We start from the raw sequence: 22,299 nt of genomic DNA on the forward strand, positions 1-22,299 counted from the left end.
CAATGAACACAATTCAGTGAATGGATGGAAATTAATGTGCATTTGAAAGGATGACTAGATGGATAGATGATAAATGGATGAACTGATGGATAAATGCACAGGTTGGGGTTAGATAGAAGCAAACAAATGCACAGAGATGAACTGTAAAAATGAACATGCACCTGCGACTAACTGTGTGTGCTCTTACTGTGCAGTTTCTTGATGACATGCTTGTCCAGTGTACTCTCTTCCAGCAGTATGGTGGACCTCCTGAAGGTCTCAGCCGCATACGGCAATAGCAGGCACAGGTGTTTGTGAAGCAGGACAACGCTGCTGTCATCCTACACAAACCCATACACCCAAATTCATTAAACAACTTTCCCCTCCAACTCCAGCATTAGGACACAAGCAAATACTGAGAATGTCAATACTTAAGTGCTACAAGCGGCTTTTGTATAAGTGAAAAATGTCTGCTACATTATCTTCCTGATGATTTTAAATAGGTGTGATGGAAAAGGCTAGATGTACCTCAGCACCCGTGTGGATGTAGCAGTGAGCCAGCAGGTGTCTGTGGAGAGCAGACAGCAAGTGGTGGAAGTGTGAAGGAGCTTCAGTCTGCTTCTGAGATTGACTAAACCTCTGTTTATCACTGTTCTTCTCCAGTTCACCAAACGCACGCTCCTAGATGAACAAAGTATCACACATATTAACTCTTTCGCAGCCAGCGTTTTGTAAAAAAAGTTGCCAGACAAGCCGGAAAGCCGGATATACTCGTCATTGGCAGGGAAGCGTTTTCTCTTAATTGACGAGTTAACTCGTTAATGGCGAGGAAAGAGTTTAATGTCTGATGTTCCTATCAACTGTACATGAGGACATTTGTTGGACTGACCGTATAGAAACCGATGCTGAGCAGCAGGGTCTTCAGGAGAACCTCTGCCAGATGGAGATGATCTGGAGCTTCTGAGTTGGAGCTTACACTTCCTGTGGGTCGATCAGGGGTGGGCGGCAGGGCCAAACCTGTACTCAGTTCTCCGGGTGAGCTGTACCCAAGTAGAGACGCCACGTGACTCTGTTCCTGTAGGCTATTTAGCACCATGTCCAGCTGTAAACGCTGTGGAGGTGGGCAAGTTAGTTTATGAGAATGAGAATTTATAAGACAATTCATATCTAGAGCATTTGCCTTAGTAAATGAATGACTTCAGCAGGGTTTTCAGTTTTCTACAAAATAAATTATTCTACATAATTTAAAGAACATTCTGTGATAAAAATTACCTTGATATCTTGAATATTGACTGAGCAAGGCCATGTCATGGGTGTGATAGAAATCTATCTATCTATTTTTCTACAATACATATCCATATCTGCATATAAGTCAAAACACTCTTGATCTAGGCCTGCATATACTGTAGATCAAAAATGACATTCAGGCCTTTACATCAAATTGTATGTTTGTATTTGCGTTTACCTGTCCTTTGGAGAGACTGTCCCAGCTCTCTGGGCCCTGAGGTAACAGCGAGTGGAGTAGCTCTGTTCTCTCCCTGAGAGGAGGCAGCAACAGAGACGCTCCAATGGACAGCGTGCTCATCACCGCCTAAACACACAAACACAGTTTCATAGGCACGACATGACTCACTTTCTGGCATTCTGACAGATTACTCGGTTACACTGAGCTCCTAAATGTATTAAAGTTATTAAAAGTGTCCTCTACAAACTCCCTCAAAAATAAAATGTGTATTAAAGCTATACTCCAGCGAAAAAAGAAAATTACCCCCATGATTTACTCAACCCCACGCCACCCGAGATACATAAGACCATCTTCTTTTAAAAGAACACAATCAAAGTTATATTAATGTCCTTGCTTTTCCAAGCTTTATAATGGTAATAAACAAGGATTAGGGAACAACTTCTTACTTTAAAGCCCAAAAAAGTGAAAACATCTTTGACAAAAGTAATCCACACGGCTCCATGAGGTTCATAAAGGTCTTCTGGTGGTAATCATTGCAATTTTGTAAGAAAAATATCCATACTTATAAACTATAATAACTAGCTTCTGTTAGTAGCCAATGCACATTTTTCAACATAGGACAATGCGTAGTGACGAACGCGTAGACACAGAGCACAGTCACGAATAAGAAGTCGTCTAAACAAATTATTTTAAAGAAAAATGACCGATATAAGACCAGAAGATATGGGTATTTCGAATATTGGGAATCAGCTGGCATTAGCTTAACTTAAACTTTTTTCTATGTGTTACATTAAAGCGACACCATGTAATTTTTCAACCTTCATAGTACATTTTCAAGACCCTTGTGATAGTACATTGACTTTAAATAGGTTGAATGACATGTCTACCATAGCCTGGTGGGGTCTGTATCATTTTTACTCATACTTTAAAACTTAGGGTTTCTGGTACTAACCAGAGCACAAAAAAAAACTACAAAATTCGACTGCTTTACGGCATACGTCACTTCCTCCACACAATTTTTTTTTTAACGTGAATTTTGCTGGAGGCTACTTAAGAAGTGTAGAGAGCAACTTCTATTATGTGATTCTGTGGCACTGTGTTAGTGTCACGGACCTATAACACGGGCGACCCGGGTTCAATCCCCTTTAAGGCAATTTTTTATATAAACTCACGATCTTGATTCATACATAAATGCGATCTTCTTTATAAATGACGGCGATTATCTTGCATATAGTTCCCTGTATTCAGATGCTGCATTCACGTGTTCACATATTTACCTTTCTTTTACTGTCTATAGTATTTACATTACAATCCAGGATGCTATAGCAGTCAAACTTGCTCAAACTCACACAGTGTAAAACCAAACCCTATTCATTCACCAATCAAATCTGAGCGTTTCTCTCTTTTCTCTTCCTCATTTGCTGCGTTCCGCTGTCACTCGCGTGACGTAGTACAAAGCGGCAGACCTAAACACATTGGTTTACTTGGATTTGGAGCGACAATTTTCATAAAAGAGAGGAAATACGAGCGCCATTGCGGAAAATCCTGGTGGCAAGGGAGAGAGAGAGACGATGCAACAATATTTGTTTGGAAAAAGGCAAGGAAATACTTCTGGTCGTTTCTCAATTGGAAGGCTGCAGCCTCTGGAGGTCAAATATGCAGGCTGCATACGTCATCAAGCCTGGTTTATTAAGGTAAATGAGCATTACATTCGCAAGTCATAATCATACTGCAACAATTTACGATTAACTAAGTATAACAGTCAACCTTATAATTGTTAATATTCTGAAATAAGACAGTCTTGATGACGTATGCAGCTTAGAAATACGACATCCGGAGGCTGCAACCTTCAGATTGAGAAATGGCTTCTGCCACGAGTTCCTCATGACTGTGTTTCTCCCTGATGCCTCAAAATGTTGTTCGTTTAGCGTTTTAAAGGTTTAGTTTTTAGTTTAGTTTTAAGGTTGGCCAGTTCTTTTCCTTTGAGACAGTGCTGCGGCGTTTGTGGCCTCTAGGGGCGCTAGGCGTGAAAAATACATGTCTAGCACCCCCTAGTGGCCAAAAAGATCCGTGGTGTGCCTTTAATACTCTGCTCACTAGTATGTATTAATCTTAGTCTTAGTTGTTGTCCTCTGATTTTTCTATGTTTTCCCTTTTTTTCATTAATAATGTAAAGCTGCTTTGGAACAATTAAACAAGTGTGAAAAGCACAATATAAATAAAATAAAATATAAATAAATTGAATTGATATTGAGTTATCCTCCGTAGCTAAAATAACTCACAACAAGTGGTTCTCGTGAGAATCTTTTCTCACCAGATCTTAAGCATTATACGCTATCTGGTGAATGCATTTTGGATGTTACCAGAAGCTAGTTATTATAGTTTATATTTTTTTAAATATGAATATTTTTCTTACAAAATCACATTGATTACCCTCAGAAGTCCTTTAGTAACACATTGGAGTTACATTGGGTGAGTAAATCATGGAGTGATTTTCATTATATGCCGAAGTATCCCTTTAAACAACACACAGTCCCAGAGTCCATAATTTTGAACTTGGATGATACACAAAAGTTGTACGTTTGATTCGTAGGCAATAAACATACTAAAAAATATGCAAACACACCTGTTGTATGGATTCTGGTACGTTGGAATCAATGAGTCTGAAAAGGAGGTTCCTGAGGGGCCGACCTTGAGCTCCCAAAACTGTGGCCCCTGTTCCACCTGCATGGGCCAGCGACAGGTGAATGGACAGCAGCTTCATACACAACAACACAAACTGATGATGTTCCCTCTTAGAGGAGAGAAAAAGATAGAGAAATGTTTGAAGTATGAAGTGACCTTCAAAGTGTGCCAGGCCATATGCTTCTCTGACCCCACCCCTGTGGATATGTTGATGATGGTTGTGGGTTTGTGCCAGTTACCCTGTGGATGTGTGTCACACCCCTGCCATTAGAGAAGGAATTAATTCGAGAGGAAGCCATGCTAACACTAAAATATCAAAATATCAAGTGCAACTAAAATCACTTTTATTCACACAGTTATGGTTTTATGTGTGAACATGGACCCGTTGTGGTTCTTCCTGTAGCCTAACAGATAAAGTGACTGTTAAGACACTCTGTTTTCTGTCTGTCTCTTTGGAGATAAAGCAACAAAGATTTAAAGGGAAACTTCACCCATTTGCATTAAGCTTTGTACCGTTAGAACCCCAGTCATGTTTTTGAATGGTCGTGCACCATTCCCTCAGTTTCCCCTGAGAGGGGAGAAATACTGATTTCAGTGAGGCACTTCCTTCTTTCAATGCTGTAAAAATCGTCATTTTTCGTCATTGAAATAATGAAATCCTGTATCTCTATTGAGTTTGAAAGACTACAGACACTCATTCCTCATTTTTCCAAGGTGGGGGCTATGGGTGGGACCCACTCACGCTTCAGACCAATTACAGATAAGTGGGTGGGACTTACGAAAATATACGAACACAGACCGAAAAAAAACGACCAGCCGCCATCTTTATGCTAAGCTAAGCTAAACAGAAGTTGTGGAGCGAGCCAGAATTCATGTTACAATAACAGTGGAAGTTTATCAATATTACATGGAAGAGGGTGATTTTACAAGCGTGATGCTCTAATCCGCTGTACATTGCACCTTTATGAGCCACAATACTGCAAAGAGCTGAGGCAGATGTAGGAACAGAAGCCCGAGGAGTAGGCCGGAGCCTGGGCGTCGGCTGGGTAGAGGAGCCCGGTGAAGAAGCAGCAACCATCGGCCTCTGCTGCGTAGAGAAGCTTGCCTGTTCTCTCGCTGTGTGGCTTCTTTATAACATTTCTGCATCAGATAAGGATATGGACGTTTGTTTGGTGAAGGTTTCTATGCAAGAGAGGAAGTTTGCGCGCGTTTGGAACGTTTATTTCACGGACATGTTTCGGTTTACGAGCAGACGCGCTGCGGAGTATATAAGCTTGGACGGACTCGCGCCGTTTGCTTTCGGTTTAACATTTCTGGATCAGATAAGGATATGGACGTTTGTTTTGTGAATGTTTCTGGTCGCGTGCTTATTTCAAAGACGTGTTTCGGTTTACGAGCACAAGCTCCAAGAGCTGAGGCAGCGCGTCTGTGGAGATATTATGCAGGGGACGCGTTTGTGTGGAGGATGCAGGGACAAACGGACGTCTGACTAAAGTGAGTGTTTATATTTTCGTTGTTATACTAACGTGGCATTTATGTACACAATAGCATATCTGAGCGGTGTTTTATATGTCTATATTGTGAGAGCAGTGAGGCCAATAATAACACAAATGTAATTACAGTAAACGAGAGACAAAAAGAAAATTGGTAAAACTAAATAAACATTTAAATTGCATACACTTTTTTTAAGTACTTGGAAAGACATTTGTACTGCGGATCTGAAACCGCACGTTACTGTTTGAATAAGACTTTGCTACACACCAGGCCAGAGTGTTATTGTGTGTACCACAATGTAACATCACGTTTAAAAGTAAATCATGATTGGTGTCAGTTAGACACAGTGGTGGTGGCTATTTTCTTTGTTTTACTAACGTGGCATTTATGTACATAATAGCATGTCTGAGCCGTGTTCCGAGTAATGGGAGTGGCTTGCAGAGCTGTGCATTGTGGTGCATAGTGGCAGTTGTAGTTTTTCATACAAATGTGCTCTAAAGTCACATTTTGTCTTTTCTCTGTCAAATAGGCACAAAATTCTACATTTATGTTACATTTTGACTACAAATATGACTCACTTTCCATAAAGATTAATGTTCCTATCGGTGAAATGGCCCTTTAAATGCTTTGACCTTGAGGTTAACTATGCATCGTTTACCAGCTTGTAGCATCAGCAGAAATATTATATAATCTATATAACAGCTTTTATGTAATCTTACAGCTTGCAGTCTACAATCCTACTGTACAATCATACTGACATTTTACAAGGTACAGTTTAATCTTTATGGTTCACTAAACAAGTATAAATAAGAAGTAAAAATATAGAATATACAGTAAAACATTACATTACAAAATAATATAAGCAAAAAAAAATGAATAAGGTCAAATCACATACATTTTTATATAACACATCAAATCAATTTAAATTAGAGCTGTCAAAAGATGAATCGCATACAAAATAAAAGTTTTTTTGCATAATATATGTTTGTGCACTGTGTGTTATTATGTTGTATATAAAAATACACACACACACACACACACGCATGTGTGTATGTGTATTAAGAGTGTAAATCGTACAGTTCATTACAATTCGATACAAAATAGATTTTTCTCCACAAGTGATTTTTGCCGATACACGATACACCAAACACTTCTTCGATGCGATTACGGTTCGTTCCGGTATGATTAATTTATTAATATTTTTTATATTATGTGCCAAGTAAGGCAGTTACATTTTTACTTACAAATGCAACCAAAATATATAACATGAACATTTAATTAAACTCTTTGAAAATGGCACATTCTTCCAATAGAACATTTATAACAACAAACAAACAAAAATACACTTTTTTATATAAAGAAAAATTACTAATGAGTCACATCAAAATAAAATCAAACTTATGATGGCAACAGTCAAAGTCTTTCAGTATTTTGTGCCAAAATGTGCAATAGTGACAATCACTGACGTAGTTTTTGAAAAAAAATTAATTACATTGAAAAACAAATTAATTAAAAAAAAATAAAGCTCTTAAACTTAAGCAGAGTGTCAAAATATACCGTAGGTACCTCAACTCGATTTTTTTTTAATGAATATATATATATATGTGTGTGTGTGTGTGTGTCTCCCTGTTTTTTGTTGCGTTCCTTGACAAAGAAGAACCATAACAATATTTATATTTATTTATATATTTAGATTTTGCTATATTTTATATTATATATAAATTTAAGAAAATATATACATAACTAACATTTTTCTTAAATTGATGTGTCTATTTATATATTCATAATAATTATACACAATTCACAAAAATATATTATGCAAACAAAAACTTTTATTGTGTATGCGTTCAATCGGGATTTAATCTTTTGACAGCACTAAATAGAATTATTTTAATTTATAAGATTTTAAAATGGCCAATAAAATCACATGCTATAACCCCAATACTGCGTTGTTATATAATCTTTACAAAATGCTTCAAATCGCTTTCACACGATTGAAATGAAGTGAGAAGACTCACACTTGTTCGTCATTAAGAAAACTTATCAGACTGCATGCAATAGCTGATGTCCAACAAACAACCACTTGCACAATGACAGCTTTTTTTCTGTTTGTTAAAAAAAGATAAAATTGAAGTATTTCCTCAAGTGTGTCTTTCACCTCACCCACCATAGTGTCTGGCACACAAATGAATGATATCCAAAAAACCCACCAACATGCAGAAAATCATATTTGGATGGTGGTGGTGATATTTTTCCACACTTCCAAATCCACCCACCTGTTGCCAAATCCAAGATCCTCTAAGATTGCATATAATCTACATAAAACTGATCTATCATTTGTAAAATATTAAACAGTAGGGCAGAATTTGTTCATTTAGACAATAGTGAGGTAGTGCAGGTGTATTTTTACCTCTTAGAGGGGAAAGGAGCGGGTGGTGTGTCTCCACTGATGCTGTCAGAGTAACGCTCCAAAAAACTGCGGAGGTAGGTGAAAGTGCTTTCCTCGAGATCAACACAAAATGGCCGGTGCCAAGCCACCAACTGTCTGTCAATCACACACACACACACACACACAGAACGATCAATTATTCACAGGGGAAAATGCCAAGACAAACTGTCCAAACTAAACAGAAAATGTAAATGCTATTATGTTAATGCACTCAAGGTCTGAATGATAAACTGCGGGTCCTGATTTGCATAATGAAATTGTTGTTTGTTTCCCAAAGGCACATCTTTCACTTCAGGTTAAATGGCTCTGGTGTGGTTTTGGATTTATTTAGAGGCAGGAAGCATTTTCTATCATATGAATTGTAGCACAGGCTCTGTTTTGTTTCTTCAAAGATTTCTTGCTTCTTAAAGGATTAGTCAATTTTCTTAAGAAATCCAGATAATTTACTCACCACCATGTCATCCAAAATGTTGATGTCTTTGTTCAGTCAAGAAGAAATTATGTTTTTTGAGGAAAACATTCCAGGATTTTTCTCATTTTAATGGACTTTAATGGACCCCAACACTTATTAGTTTTAATGCAGTTTAAAATTGCAGTTTCAAAGGACTCTAAACGATCCCAAACGAGGCATAGGGGTCTTATCTAGCGAAACGATTGTTATTTTTAGCAAGAAAAAAATGCACTTTTAAACCACAACTTCACGTTGTCTTCCGGTCGTGTGATATATAGATATGTATAAAGGCTAGATGTCTTGCCCGCGCTGCTGGCCAATTGAGTGTTTTTGGCGGCCATCTTACCACAGGGCGCCCGCTCACTTGTAGCATTGAGTTTTAATGGTGCGGGTACTTTTAAATGACCATAACTTGGTTAATTTTTTTACCGATTTTCAAACAGTTTGGTTTGTTATAAACGTCAAAGATGTACTTATGAGACTGCTAGGGGTGGCACGGTTCACAAAACCCTCGGTTCGGTTCGTATCACGGTTTTATGGTCACGGTTCTCGGTTCAGTACGGTTCTTGTTGTTATTTTTTCTATTAATTTTTAACACTCCAGAAATGTATTATCTTATTAATGTATTAATTATCCATAATTTAGGATACAGTATTAAAAAAGTTATATCATGTAATCATGCACAAACTGAATTTGACTTTAAGCACATTATTGGGACCATCCCTGAGGAAAGCCAGATGAGATTTTGATACAGCAAGAGGGAAGACATTGATGATTTCAACATGCTTTTCATTTATTTGGCAAAAAAGAGAATGTGTATTGCCATCTACATGAACTTATGTGCCTTTTTCAGCACACAAAGATAACTTGCATTTATCAAAATGCCAACTTCAGTGTAGGTCTAAGATTTATTACTGAGAGGCTGCTTTTTTACTGCAGAGAGTATATGTGGACGAGAGAGAAACATAACATTTACACCTGTTATATTTAAATCCGTCTCTTTTGTACACTTTTGACTACTTCTGTCCTGATTACTTTAAAGGGATACTTCACCGATTTAGCATTCAGCTTTGTATCTGTAGAAACCCGGCAGTATTACTGAATGACCATGTTTCCCTCCATCATTTCCCCCTGAGAGAAGAGATATCTGCATTTTGGTTCTGCAAAAAAGTCCTCCGATGATGCAAAAATCGTCATATTACATCATCGGAGGACTTTTTTGCAGAACCAAAATGCAGATATCTCTCCTCTCAGGGGGAAATGAGGGAGGGAAACATGGTCATTCAGTAATACTGCCGGGTTTCTACAGATACAAAGCTGAATGCTAAATCGGTGAAGTATCCCTTTAAGGGGCAGTTTATGAAATAAGATCGCGCAACTTTCACACGGTAGCAAAATGAAACTACGCGGAAATCAGCCGCTTTCGTTTTATCAATGAAAGGCTAAAAATAGCGCTGAATACGAAAAGACGTAAAACATTGTGTTCAGTACCTCAGATTAAATGGTCGGAGAGAAGGCTGTCTCTGTGTCTGCTCGAACACATTCAACCCATAGCCTGCAGTTCTATCTATTGTTTTATTTCCGCTGTCATCATAGGTAACATGAAATAAAAACTGTTTCCACACACCAAACTTATACGACGCTGGGGCATCCTCCAACTGCGGGCAGACTTCCTTTTCTCTCCCTCTTGCCATTTCTACACGTAACATGACCGGCAGCACTCACTCTCCACAGCAGTCACCTCTTCTTTCGCGCTATTCGCGAAAGGGAAACACGCTATCTGGGGTCACATACAGGGCACGAGGCTACATTGCGCATGCCATGAACCGTTGAACCGTACGGCACACACGCGCTCCGAACCGAGACAAGCGAACCGAACGGTTCGGATTTTTTTCATGAACCGTGCCACCCCTAGAGACTGCATACTTATACAAAAAAAAAAAAAATTTCATGAAACAAGTTAAAGCATCCGTAATTATAGCCACATTAATAACGTTTGTAAGAAACCAAACCGTTTGAAAATTGGTAGAAAATTGAGCAAGTTTAAAAGTACCTGCACCATTAAGCTCAATGCTACGAGTGAGCGAGCGCCCTGTGGTAAGATGGCCGCCAGGTGATGACGTTAGAGACTCTGCTGTAAGACATCTATCCTTCATACATATCTATGGTGTGATGCGTCAGCGCAACCTCATACGTCATCACGTCAAGAGGTCACGGATGATGTATGCGAAACTACACCTTAGTGTTTACAAGTGTGGAGAAAGAGGACCGTTCCGACGTTGTTGTGTGTCAAATGATACTAATTAATGTCTTTGTGTCAGTTTATTGTTTAAAATGGTCCGCAAATGTGCGTTTCAAATATGGAACACGTGACCTTTCCACATCATTACGCAATTACGTGAGGTCGCGCTGGCTCGTCACACAGCCGGAGAAAGAAGATAAGTTATGGTTTAAAAGTGCATATTTTTTATTTTTTATTGCCAAAAATGACAATTGTTTCGCTAGATAAGACCCTTATGCCTCGTTTGGGATCGTTTAGAGCCTTTTTAAACTGCAATTTTAAACTGCATTAAATCTGTTAAGTGTTGGGGTCCATTAAAGTCCATTAAAATGAAAAAAATCCTGCAATGATTTCCTCAAAAACTTAATTTTTTTCTCGACTAAACAAAGAAAGACATCAACATTTTGGATGACATGGTGGTGAGTACATTTTCTGGATTTTTTAAGAAAATTGACTAACCCTTTAACATAGAGAAGATCAGTGTTTGTGACCCTTATAAAATAACTTCAGCTTATAAAAACCAAAAACAAACATATTTGAAGTCATTCACTTCTTTCTCTCCTCACCTGTCTGTAGGGACAGCTGTCCAAGCTAGGCTGTGGGATGTGCCTGCGGTAATCTGCTGTATTGACACTCCTTCTAGACCAATCACCTTCTTGGGTTTGGTGACTGGCGTCGAGGTGTGGCCCTGACCACACTGTCCCATGGCATTGTTACCCCAAGCAAACACTTCATTTTCTATAACACAAACAGTTTGAAATAGTGTAATCAGCCATATTAGGGATAAGATTTCAGGTTTATTTGATACCAAAGGCAATGTGTGAATATTTAGGTTTTGCAAGGTTCTGCGTAATATCATTGCACCTCTCGCAGCCATTATACGGCAGCAAAGTCCTTGATTATTACCCCAGAATGAGAGTATAATTCCTAGCCATATCTGCCTATTAGCGTGATGCTAATGGTCTAATCAGATTCAATGGATTATGCTAAGCTATGCTAAAAGTGGTACCGCCAGACCCGAAGATCAGCTAAATGAATTCCAAAACGGTAAAAATAAAATGTAAACTCGAAAAAAAAAGTGGAGTGTCCCTTTAAGCACTATCATGCCAAAGCCTTCCCAAAAGATAGCCAAAAACATGTCACGAAAGTGAAATATTGGATTGACTATCACAGTGGACACACCAAACGCGAAGCATCACGTTCCTTGCTCTAGATTAGTAGTGTGATTTAACTTTGTGTCATGCAAATTTTCGCTTGAGTTGAATATTTGTAACTTGCGAAGAAGAAGCGTTCTAAGCGAATAGCGCATGTTTGTGACAATCGTGCCGCCCTGTTCGTGTTATTCGCATTTTCACACGCAAATTTACATCTATTTGTGTCTTTGCATTGACTTTGTATGTAATCTACTAGCGCAAATAATAAAATTTGCTTCTGGTGTGTACGCAGTATTATACAACAGTTCTTTCTGGTTCTCGAATCTGATTGGCTAAGAGCCATACGATATTGTGCTGATAACAGCACTGTAACCTCTTCACCTTTCGTATTATTCCGCCACCTAGTGAATGGAGGTCCTAAGCAGGCTCATCTCTGAATGGAAAAACACAGACGCGCTGTTTGAATCACGCTCCGTGTGTCTCATTAGTTGGCTCATAAATCAGTCTGAATCCCCAATCAGAAGTATTATTCCGTCAAAGATCAGCGCTCTTGGATGTTACGTTACAGTTAATGGGAGTAATGTCTTGTCACATCGTGTGGATGATTAACACTTGGAAAGAGGAATATAAACACTCGTTTTTTTTCTGGAGCTATATTTCTTATCAGAACGCGAAAACACCGTGGAACTGCAGGTAAGCCCCGCAGCTTTTAAATGTGGACATTGATCATTTACTTTATCGTGACGTGACTATTAAAACATGTTATGAGATATCGCCACTGATATATTTATAAGCAGCATGCAAAAACATCTCTCTGACACTTATAAAAAACAGTTTTATATAGTACTGACAAGAACAAAGTTTAATAATAATAATCGAGTGCTCGTATCACGTTAAGAATAAATGAGAACGCAATAGTAACGTTATACAAATAGTTTTATTAACTTTTACCTCGCGCCAAAACAATAACAACACAAAGGACACTAAATATGAATTAAAAAACAAGTAATAGTTTGATCATGACACCAAATACTGCTGATTTGATCTCATTTTGACGATCATAAACAAACAAGGCCAACATGAGAGCCAGGGTATCTCTTTCAGAAATGTAGCCCAGAGAGGGCGGTGGTCAGCGGGGCGAGTGAACACTGATGTCCGCTCATGCTTTGGTTCTCATTCGTACCGAATCTCACTAAGCAAACGTTCAAACAGGCGCTATCTTTACTAATCGACTGCAGATTTAAATATAATACATATACATTCTCGACTGAACTAATCTTAAAACTACACTTTGTGACCAAGAAACGGTAATATAAAGTAACGGCTTTTCTGTCCATTGAGTTGTTATGAGCTTCAAAGCAGCCGAAAGTGTTACCTGTCATTCTGGCCGCCCTCAAATCCGTGGCGGAAGACGTAGTTCTCAAACAAAGAGGCTTTTAAAATAACTCCGTTGTTGTTTTCTAGTTTTCGTTTGTCAAACGTGTGCCGTCGAACTGTTGTATAAAAGCAATATCGCTCTCGGAGTCGTGCGATACAGCTCTATATCATCACGGCTGTGACTGCCTCCGGCACTCGGCCTGCGGCCTCGTGCCTCTGGCCTAATCACAGCCGTGATGATATAGAGCTATATCACACTCCTACTCGAGCGATATTGCTTAATTAGATCTCGTGTGAAATCATTACTTTAGCCTACGGTGTGTAGTCTCGCAGTCTGGTGGAATAATCTAGTAAGTGCGTTCATGTATTATAGTATTAAAAATCTATCGAAACTTTCCCATGTGGAAAATCAAATAAAATCTCATTCTCCATCTCTCTCACCGTGAGACAGGGCGAGACAGTGACTGTCTCCGCAAGAAATGTCAATGATCTTGGTGATGCTCAGTTCCTCTATCAGTCGAGGTCGGAGTGAGGTGCTTTCAGATGATCCACAGCCAAGACACGAGCCACAGCCCCACGCAAACACCTGAATCACACACACATACACACAGTTTAGAGTCACGAGAATTTTTATGGGCATAGAAGAGTACATATTTACTGTCTCGGTTAATGTTAACAGCCAAGGGTGTGTGTTTATACCTGGCCAGCAGATGTCAAAGCCAGTGACGACTGGCTTCCTGCACAGACTTTCCTGATAATGAAACCATGCAGGGCTTCAACTACTTTAGGTCTGTACACACGATTCGTGTCCCCATGTCCTAGTTTACCTGTGATGAAAACGCATATTATAAAAAAAATTTGTTCATTTCCTAACCTTACGTTCCCAAGTATGTTCCCTCTGTAAATCTGCATACCATTATCACCTCCTCCAAAAGACCAAACAATTCGACCGTCCTGTGCCACAGCGATGGTGTGAGAGCTTCCGCAGGCCACCTGACCCACCCCACTGATGTCCTTCACCAAAGTGGGCATGTTGCGACTGTGACTGTCACTGTGTCCTATATAACAGGCAGACAGATAAAAACTTAGACAGAAAAAGAGACCCTCTTCAGGGATCAGGCGACTGTCTGAAAAGTTATTTCTTACTGGATGAAAAATATAAACACTCACACAGCTGTGATATAAGAAATAAAAACCACCCCAAAAAATCAATACAAGATCGTATTTCACTGACAACTCTATATGTGCGAAGAGACGCTGCGTGTGTTTATTGATGTAGAGGGTCAAGAAAGGAAGAAAGTAATGTACCGAGCCGACCGAAGTCTCCCTCTCCCCAAGTGTAGAGCTCTCCATCATTAGTGACCGCAGCGCTGTGTCTGTATCCAGCAGACACACAAACCACCACCTGCCAAATACAACCAGAAAACACACACAAACAAACAGTTTTACAAATCCAATGGAAACACAAAACAGCTGTACATTTAAGAAATGGATTTTGAGCACCGTTTGGACATGTAACAGAATGGCATTGTAAAAAGTACCATGTACCAGTGATGCGTTAGTTGCTCCAAAACGAGCACCCGCTGTTACGAGTCATCCAAAAATATTTTTAATGATATTCGGGTCACGGTCGGTCGAGTCGTTTGAAATATAAATGCCAATTAAACCTTTGTAATTTCTATACACACCCTGGACCCCTAGTTCATATGTCTATGGCCAAATAATGCTACAATGAGCATTTACTACTTTAAAAAAATGCGGGCCAGGAAGCGGGTCGGTTACAATATATTTTTTGTGGTCCGAGTTGCGTGCGGGTTAGTTATAAAACGCCGGTCGGGTTGTTTATACATTGACCCGCGCATCACTGGTATTTACTACTTTAAAAAAATGCGGGCCAGGAAGCGGGTCGGGTACAATAGTTTATTTTTTCGGCCCGTGTTGCGGGCGGGTTAGTTATAAAACGTCGGTCGGGTGCGGGTTGTTTATACATTGACCCGCACATCACAGGCATTTACTACTTTAAAAAAGTGCGGGCCAGGAAGCGGATCGGGTACAATATTTTATTTTTTGCGGTAAGAGTTGCGGGCCGGTTAGTTATAAAACGTTGGTCGGGTGCGGGTTGTTTATACATTGACCCGCGCATCACTGGCATTTTCTACTTTTAAAAAATGCAGGCCAGGAAGCGGGACGGGTACAATATTTTATTTTTTTGCGGTCCGAGTTGCGGGCGGGTTAGTTATAAAACGTTGGTCGGGTGCGTGTTGTTTATACATTGACCCGCGCATTACTGGCATTTAATACTTTTAAAAAAATGCAGGCCAGGAAGCGGGTTGAGTACAATATTTTATTTTTTAGCGGTCCGAGTTCAGGCGGGTTAGTTATAAACGTTGGTTGGGTGCGGGTTGTTTATACATTGACCCGCACATCAGTTGCGGGTGGGTTAGTTATAAAATGTCTGTCGGGTGCGGGTTGTTTATATATGACCCACGCATCACTGGCATTTACTACTTTAAAAAAAATGGGGGCCAGGAAGCAGGTTGAGTACAATTTTTTTTGCTGTCTGAGTTGCAGGCGGGTTAGTTATAAACGCTGGTCGGGTGTGGGTTGTTTATACATTGACCCGTGCATCACTGGCATTTAATACTTTTAAACAATGCGGGCCAGGAAGCAGGTCGGGTACAATAGATTTTTTTTTGCGATCCTAGTGGCGGGCTTGTTATTTATAAAACGTCAGTCAGGTGCGGGTTGTTTATATTTTGAGTGGCGCATCACTCATTTACTACTTTAAAAAAATGCGGGCCAGGAAGCGGATCGGGAAATTTTTTTTTGCGGTCTGAGTTGCGGGCGGGTTAGTTATAAACGTTGGTTGGGTGCGGGTTGTTTATACATTGACCCGCACATCAGTTGCGGGCGGGTTAGTTATAAAATGTCTGTCGGGTGCGGGTTGTTTATACATTGACCCGCGCATCACTGCCATTTACTACTTTAAAAAAATGGGGGCCAGGAAGCAGGTCGAGTACAATTTTTCTTGCTGTCTGAGTTGCGGGTGAGTTAGTTATAAGTGCGGGTTGTTTATACATTGACCCGTGCATCACTGGCATTTAATACTTTTAAAAAATGCGGGCCAGGAAGCAGGTCGGGTACAATAGAATTTTTTTTGCGATCCGAGTGGCGGGCGGGTTATTTATAAAACGTCAGTCAGGTGCGGGTTGTTTATATTTTGAGTGGCGCATCACTCATTTACTACTTTAAAAAAATGCGGGCCAGGAAGCGGATCGGGTAATTTTTTTTTGCGGTCTGAGTTGCGGGCGGGTTAGTTATAAACGTTGGTTGGGTGCGGTTTGTTTATACATTGACCAGTGCATCACTGGCATTTACTATAAAAAAATGTGAGCCAGGAAGCGGGACAGGTACACATTTTTATTTTTTGCGGTAAGAGTTGCGGGCCGGTTAGTTATAAAACGTTGGTCGGGTGCGGGTTGTTTTTACATTGACCCGCGCATCACTGACATTTTCTACTTTAAAAAAATGCAGGCCAGGAAGCGGGACGGGTACAATATTTTATTTTTTTGCGGTCCGAGTTGCGGGCGGGTTAGTTATAAAACGTTGGTCGGGTGCGTGTTGTTTATACATTGACCCGCGCATTACTGGCATTTAATACTTTTAAAAAAATGCAGGCCAGGAAGCGGGTTGAGTACAATATTTTATTTTTTAGCGGTCCGAGTTCAGGCGGGTTAGTTATAAACGTTGGTTGGGTGCGGGTTGTTTATACATTGACCCGCAGATCACTGCCATGTACACACTGTGGAACAAGCATATGGTAATTGTTCAGTAACATGTATATCAACGAACGACAATATTACTATTACTTATCTGATATTATCACTGTACCAATACAAAACACACAACAATACAAATTATTCCTGCAGCTCACTTATTAGACGTTAGCATTAGCAGCACAAAGATCATGGGTGAACTATCGCTTTAACCCCCAGGGAACGTACAGTTGTGTTCAAAATTATTCAACCCCCAATGCTGTTAAGGGTTTTAGGGAATTTAGTGTACATTTGTAATTGTATTCAGAATGAAATCCTACAATGACTTCTTAAAGAACCATATGCAACTAAAATGACATCAATTGGTTTTGTAATATAGTAGTAAATGTTTCTTTTGTGAATTCTTCATTGACACAATTATTCAACCCCTTAAAGAACTACCACTCTGAAGAACAGAGGTTCATTGAAGTGTTTTCAATCAGGTATTGAAAACACCTATGGATGTCAGGGAACAGCAATAAAGCCTAATAAGCACCAATTAGGCAGCTTTAAAATGACTGTGATACTCAACTCCTTCTAAACATTTACTGGTGTGGTTACAAACATGGTGAAGTCAAAAGAATGGTCCAGGAAGACAAAAGAAGAGGTGATTAATCTTCACAGGAAGGGCAATGGCTATAAGAAGATTGCAAAGATGTTAAACATACCAAGAGACACCATAGGAAGCATCATTCGCAAATTCAAGGCAAAGGGCACTGTTGAAACGCTTCCTGGTTGTGGCAGAAAAAAGATGCTAACTGCGACTGCTGTGCGCTATCTGAAGCGTAGAGTGGAAAAAAGTCCCCGTGTGACTGCTGAGGAACTGAGAAAAGATTTGTCAGATGTGGGTACTGAAGTTTCTGCTCAGACAATACGGCGCACCCTGCGTACTGAAGGCCTCCATGCCAGAACTCCCAGGCGCACCCCCTTGCTGTGTCCAAAGAATAAGAAGAGTCGACTGCAGTATGCCAAAAGTCATGTGGACAAACCACAGAAGTTTTGGGATAGTGTTCTGTGGAAAATTAGAACTGTTTGGGCCCATGGATCAACGCTATGTTTGGAGGAGGAAAAACAAGGCTTATGAAGAAAAGAACACCTTGCCTACTGTGAAGCATGGTGGGGGGTCAATCATGCTTTGGGGCTGTTTTGCTTCTGCAGGTACAGGGAAACTTCAGCGTGTGCAAGGTACCATGAATTCTCTTCAGTACCAGGAGATATTGGATGACAATGTGTTGCAGTCCGTCACAAACCTGAGGCTTGGGAGACGTTGGACCTTTCAACAGGACAATGATCCCAAGCATACCTCCAAATCCACTAGAGCATGGTTGCAGAAAAAAGGCTGGAACATTTTGAAGTGGCCATCGCAGTCACCAGACTTAAATCCGATTGAGAACCTCTGGTGGGACTTAAAGAAAGCAGTTGCAGTGCGCAAGCCTAAGAATGTGACTGAACTGGAGGCTTTTGCCCATGATGAATGGGCGAAGATACCCGTAGATCGCTGCAAGACACTTGTGTCAAGCTATGCTTCACGTTTAAAAGCTGTTTTAACTGTAAAAGGATGTTGTACTAAGTACTAAGATTGAATGTCACTTGGGGGTTGAATAAAACTGAAAATGATGTGAGCACAGAAAAGACATTTGTGGTTATTTCATAATAAATGTTATGTTATATTTGTCTGACCTACACATGCCTCTTTGATGTAATTGTGAGCAGGATGACTGAATGATCAAAATCAATGTCAAACCGGCCAAAACAATCAATTTCAGTTGGGGTTGAATCATTTTGAACACAACTGTATATAAATGTATACGGTGAACGCACTGTAAGTCACTTTGGATAAAAGCACGCACCAAACAATGTAAATGATTTCCTCTCACCTTCCCCAAAAGAGGCCCCTGTATAATCTTGGGATATTTCTGAGTGGCGCTGTTCCCGTGGCCCAGTTTGCCATAATCTCCATCTCCCCAGCTGAACACCTCACCCTCAGCGGTGACGGCCAGCGTGTGTCCATCAGAGCCCTTGGAAGATGACACTTTCCTCATGGTGCGGGGTGGTTCAAGCACCAACTTCTTGGGCATAGACTGATTATTCGAGTCCCCAAGGCCCAGACGCCCATAACTTCCCTTCCCACAAGCCTTTACAGCGCCATCAGCAGATACAGAGAAGGTGCAGTACTGTCCTGCCTCAATCTACAGGATAAAGAAAAGTAAAAGCTGAATACTACAACCCTTATACAGTAAGCTACATAATAATAACCCTACTGTCGTTTCACTCATTTTTCAACAGACTCCTTCGCAGAAAAACACATACCATCTGTGCATCGCTGAAGCCCTGAGCTAGTTTGGGTTGTAAAATCTTCTCCAGTGTTCCTTCGGCAAGCTGATGGCTGCTGTTGCTGCCCCACACGTACACCATAACAACGTCATTCTCTGAGCCGGTGGATGGAGATGAACCCGTGCTACATGAGCACAGGCAGTTCGAGGCCAGGGTACAGATCTACAACACACAGATAAAAGATTTACCTGTGAAAACAGACAGCTAAATATAGCCAAAAGTTTCCAGAGTCTTCCCTTGTTGGTAAACGCTTTTTACATTAACCCTGCCCACCAAAGCCTGGTTGGACCACAAGTTTAAAAAGGCTGAGAAGTTTTAAAACAAAAAAATGTCTTGACAATTTGTAGGCAAGAAACACATCAAAATGCACACACCTCTTCAAAGAGGCAGAGAGCAGCATGTGAGAGGCTACAAAGTCCATCTGCATCTTTCTTCAACACCTGAGTATTGGCCGATTCCCCCCGGACAGCCGTGTAACAGCAAACAATTAATAAACCAGATAAAATACACAAATCACTACAATAGCTTGTGTTGTTTGACATCAAATTAGATGTTCTATTGTAGTAATCTCTTTTCATTATCCAGAAATAAATTACAGCATTTACAACAGGAAAGTTGTAGAAAGACTGTGTTACCAGACATCCCACCCTGTAAAAATTCATTTTAAGGAGGTAGCTCACTGACCCCCCCAAAAGAAAACTATCATAAATTATATATCAATATAATTTATACATAATTATATGACATTGTTATATTATGACTTCAATAGCGTAGCTCTTTTAACAGCTAGTCAGCTTTGCCATTGAAACAAATGACACATAAAAACTCATTCTTTTTACACATTGTTAAAGTAAGACGCCGACTTTTGGGGATTTTAGCTTATTCACTATATCCCCCAACGTTAGATAAGTCCATAAATACCTTTTTAATCTCCGTGTGTAACACCGTCTGACGCACCCACCGGTAGCCTAGCTTAGCACAAAGGCTGGAAGTAAATGGCTCCAGCTGGCATGCTGCTCCCATTAAGTGACAAAATAACGCCAACATTTTCCTATTTATATGTTGTTATTTGTATAGTCACATTGTGTACAAATAACAAGGTTATATGAGACACAGCCATCTTTTAACAGTATACATACTGTAAACTATATTCTCAGAAGGCGAAGCACTGCTACTCACTCCGCCCAATGTTGCCGTTATTTTGTCACTTATAGGGAGCAGTATGCTAGCTGGAGTAGTGATGGACAGTAATTTACATGTTATTGTCATTATGCATCTCGTCAATGAAGCCGGTTTCGTGATTAGAAGTAAATCGCCATCACCTGCTTTCAGATGGAGCGGCATTTACTACACAAAGTCGTAGATCACTGACAATCGGGGCAATTTCGCATTAATTATTGCGGACATATCGCCTGCAATATGTATGCGATATGGCCCAGCTTGTCAGTGAACTACGACTTTGTGTAGTAAATGCTGCTCCATCTGAATAGCAGGTGATGGCGATGTACTACTAATCAAGGAACCGGCTTTACTGACGAGATGCACATGATACTGCATGCAAATTATCGCCCATCCCTAAGCTGGAGCTATTTACTTCCAGTCTTTGTGCTAAGCTAGGCTAGCGGGGGGTGGGTCAGACAGAGTTACGGCACGCACAGGGATGAAAAAGGTACTATGTATGGACTTATCTAACTATAGGGGATACAGTGAATTAGCTAAAATCCCAAAAAGTCAGTGTGTGCCGTTTAGCACGAGTACATGTTAGTGTATTTAAAATGTTATTAATGCAGTATTTTTTATTTGGAGACTGTCATTTACACTACATTGAACAGAAAAAAGAGAGAAAGATTGATTGTAAGCCCACCCCTAGTAAAAACTGAAAAAAAAGAGATGTCATCTCTTCACTCGCTATGTCAGTCAATTTAGACTGAAACCAGGTCAAAATTATTTCAACCTGACCTCTTAAACTCACACTTTCTCAAAGAATAGATTTTCAGGATTTTTACATAATTTGCGGGAATCAGCGAGTTGCTGTCAATATGCGGGAGACAATGTCCTGGAGAGGTGGGATGTCTGCATTACCTACCAGTGCCTAAACACATACCTGTATTTCTCTATGACTGTGTGATGCTGACTAAAAAAAAAAGAGCAGTGCGACGCGGCTTTTCATATTGCTAAGCAACCACCGAGTCAGCTGTCTTGTCAATCAAATATTGAAGCGTGAGCGCTCTTTTGCTGTTAACTGTCATATTAGCAGAAACTTTAAAAAGAGGGCGTTTACTCTGACCTTGTTTGAGGGTGAGAGGTGCACAAACACGCAGGAGAGAGTGAGCGAGTGGTGTCCGGTTCTTCAAAGCAACTGTAAACTTCCCTCACCACAACGTAAGGCCCGCCTCTCCCCTCATTCGATTGGACAATGAAAGACGCGAATGACGTCGGGCGCTTCTCCGCTCTCAGCGTTCCTTCAAAAACGCGTGCGCGGCAGGCGGCAAAAAACCGCAAGGCGCTCAGCGCGCATAAACAGCGCACAAACGCGCCCTGCCCATAGAATATCATTCAAAAAAGGTGCCTGCAACTGCCATAAACGCTTTTGGTGTGACTGGCCCCTTAGTCCTTGATTATTACACCAAAATGAAAGTAGCCATATTGGCCTAAAAAAACTCAACTTTTAATTTTCCGTCAGTCTTAGTACACAATGTAACTACAGAAAAATATTAAAACTCTTTGGTTATTTTTTAGCGCGATGCTAATGGTCTAAACAGATTCAATGGATTATGCTAAGCTATGCTAAAAGTGGTACCACCAGACACGGAGA

General features: G+C 40.2%; 1 protein-coding gene across 1 annotated transcript in view; it reads right to left on the reverse strand.

The window, feature by feature from the left end:
- Nucleotides 1–22,299, reverse strand: part of LOC129423052 (probable E3 ubiquitin-protein ligase HERC1) — a 113,899-nt gene that overhangs the window by 78,368 nt on the left and 13,232 nt on the right. Inside the window, exons 3-16 of the mRNA XM_073871463.1 lie at nucleotides 19,859–19,953; nucleotides 19,461–19,646; nucleotides 19,028–19,339; nucleotides 14,644–14,740; nucleotides 14,250–14,393; nucleotides 14,035–14,162; nucleotides 13,777–13,921; nucleotides 11,371–11,542; nucleotides 8,034–8,168; nucleotides 4,071–4,236; nucleotides 1,445–1,570; nucleotides 869–1,090; nucleotides 508–660; nucleotides 188–320 (exon numbers count right to left, since the gene is read on the reverse strand). Of these exons, the coding sequence (XP_073727564.1) occupies nucleotides 188–320; nucleotides 508–660; nucleotides 869–1,090; nucleotides 1,445–1,570; nucleotides 4,071–4,236; nucleotides 8,034–8,168; nucleotides 11,371–11,542; nucleotides 13,777–13,921; nucleotides 14,035–14,162; nucleotides 14,250–14,393; nucleotides 14,644–14,740; nucleotides 19,028–19,339; nucleotides 19,461–19,646; nucleotides 19,859–19,953 (2,214 nt within the window). The remainder of the gene's footprint in view (nucleotides 1–187; nucleotides 321–507; nucleotides 661–868; nucleotides 1,091–1,444; nucleotides 1,571–4,070; nucleotides 4,237–8,033; nucleotides 8,169–11,370; nucleotides 11,543–13,776; nucleotides 13,922–14,034; nucleotides 14,163–14,249; nucleotides 14,394–14,643; nucleotides 14,741–19,027; nucleotides 19,340–19,460; nucleotides 19,647–19,858; nucleotides 19,954–22,299) is intronic.

The sequence above is a fragment of the Misgurnus anguillicaudatus genome, chromosome 9, assembly GCF_027580225.2.
Source record: "Misgurnus anguillicaudatus chromosome 9, ASM2758022v2, whole genome shotgun sequence".
NCBI classification, from domain to species: domain Eukaryota; kingdom Metazoa; phylum Chordata; class Actinopteri; order Cypriniformes; family Cobitidae; genus Misgurnus; species Misgurnus anguillicaudatus.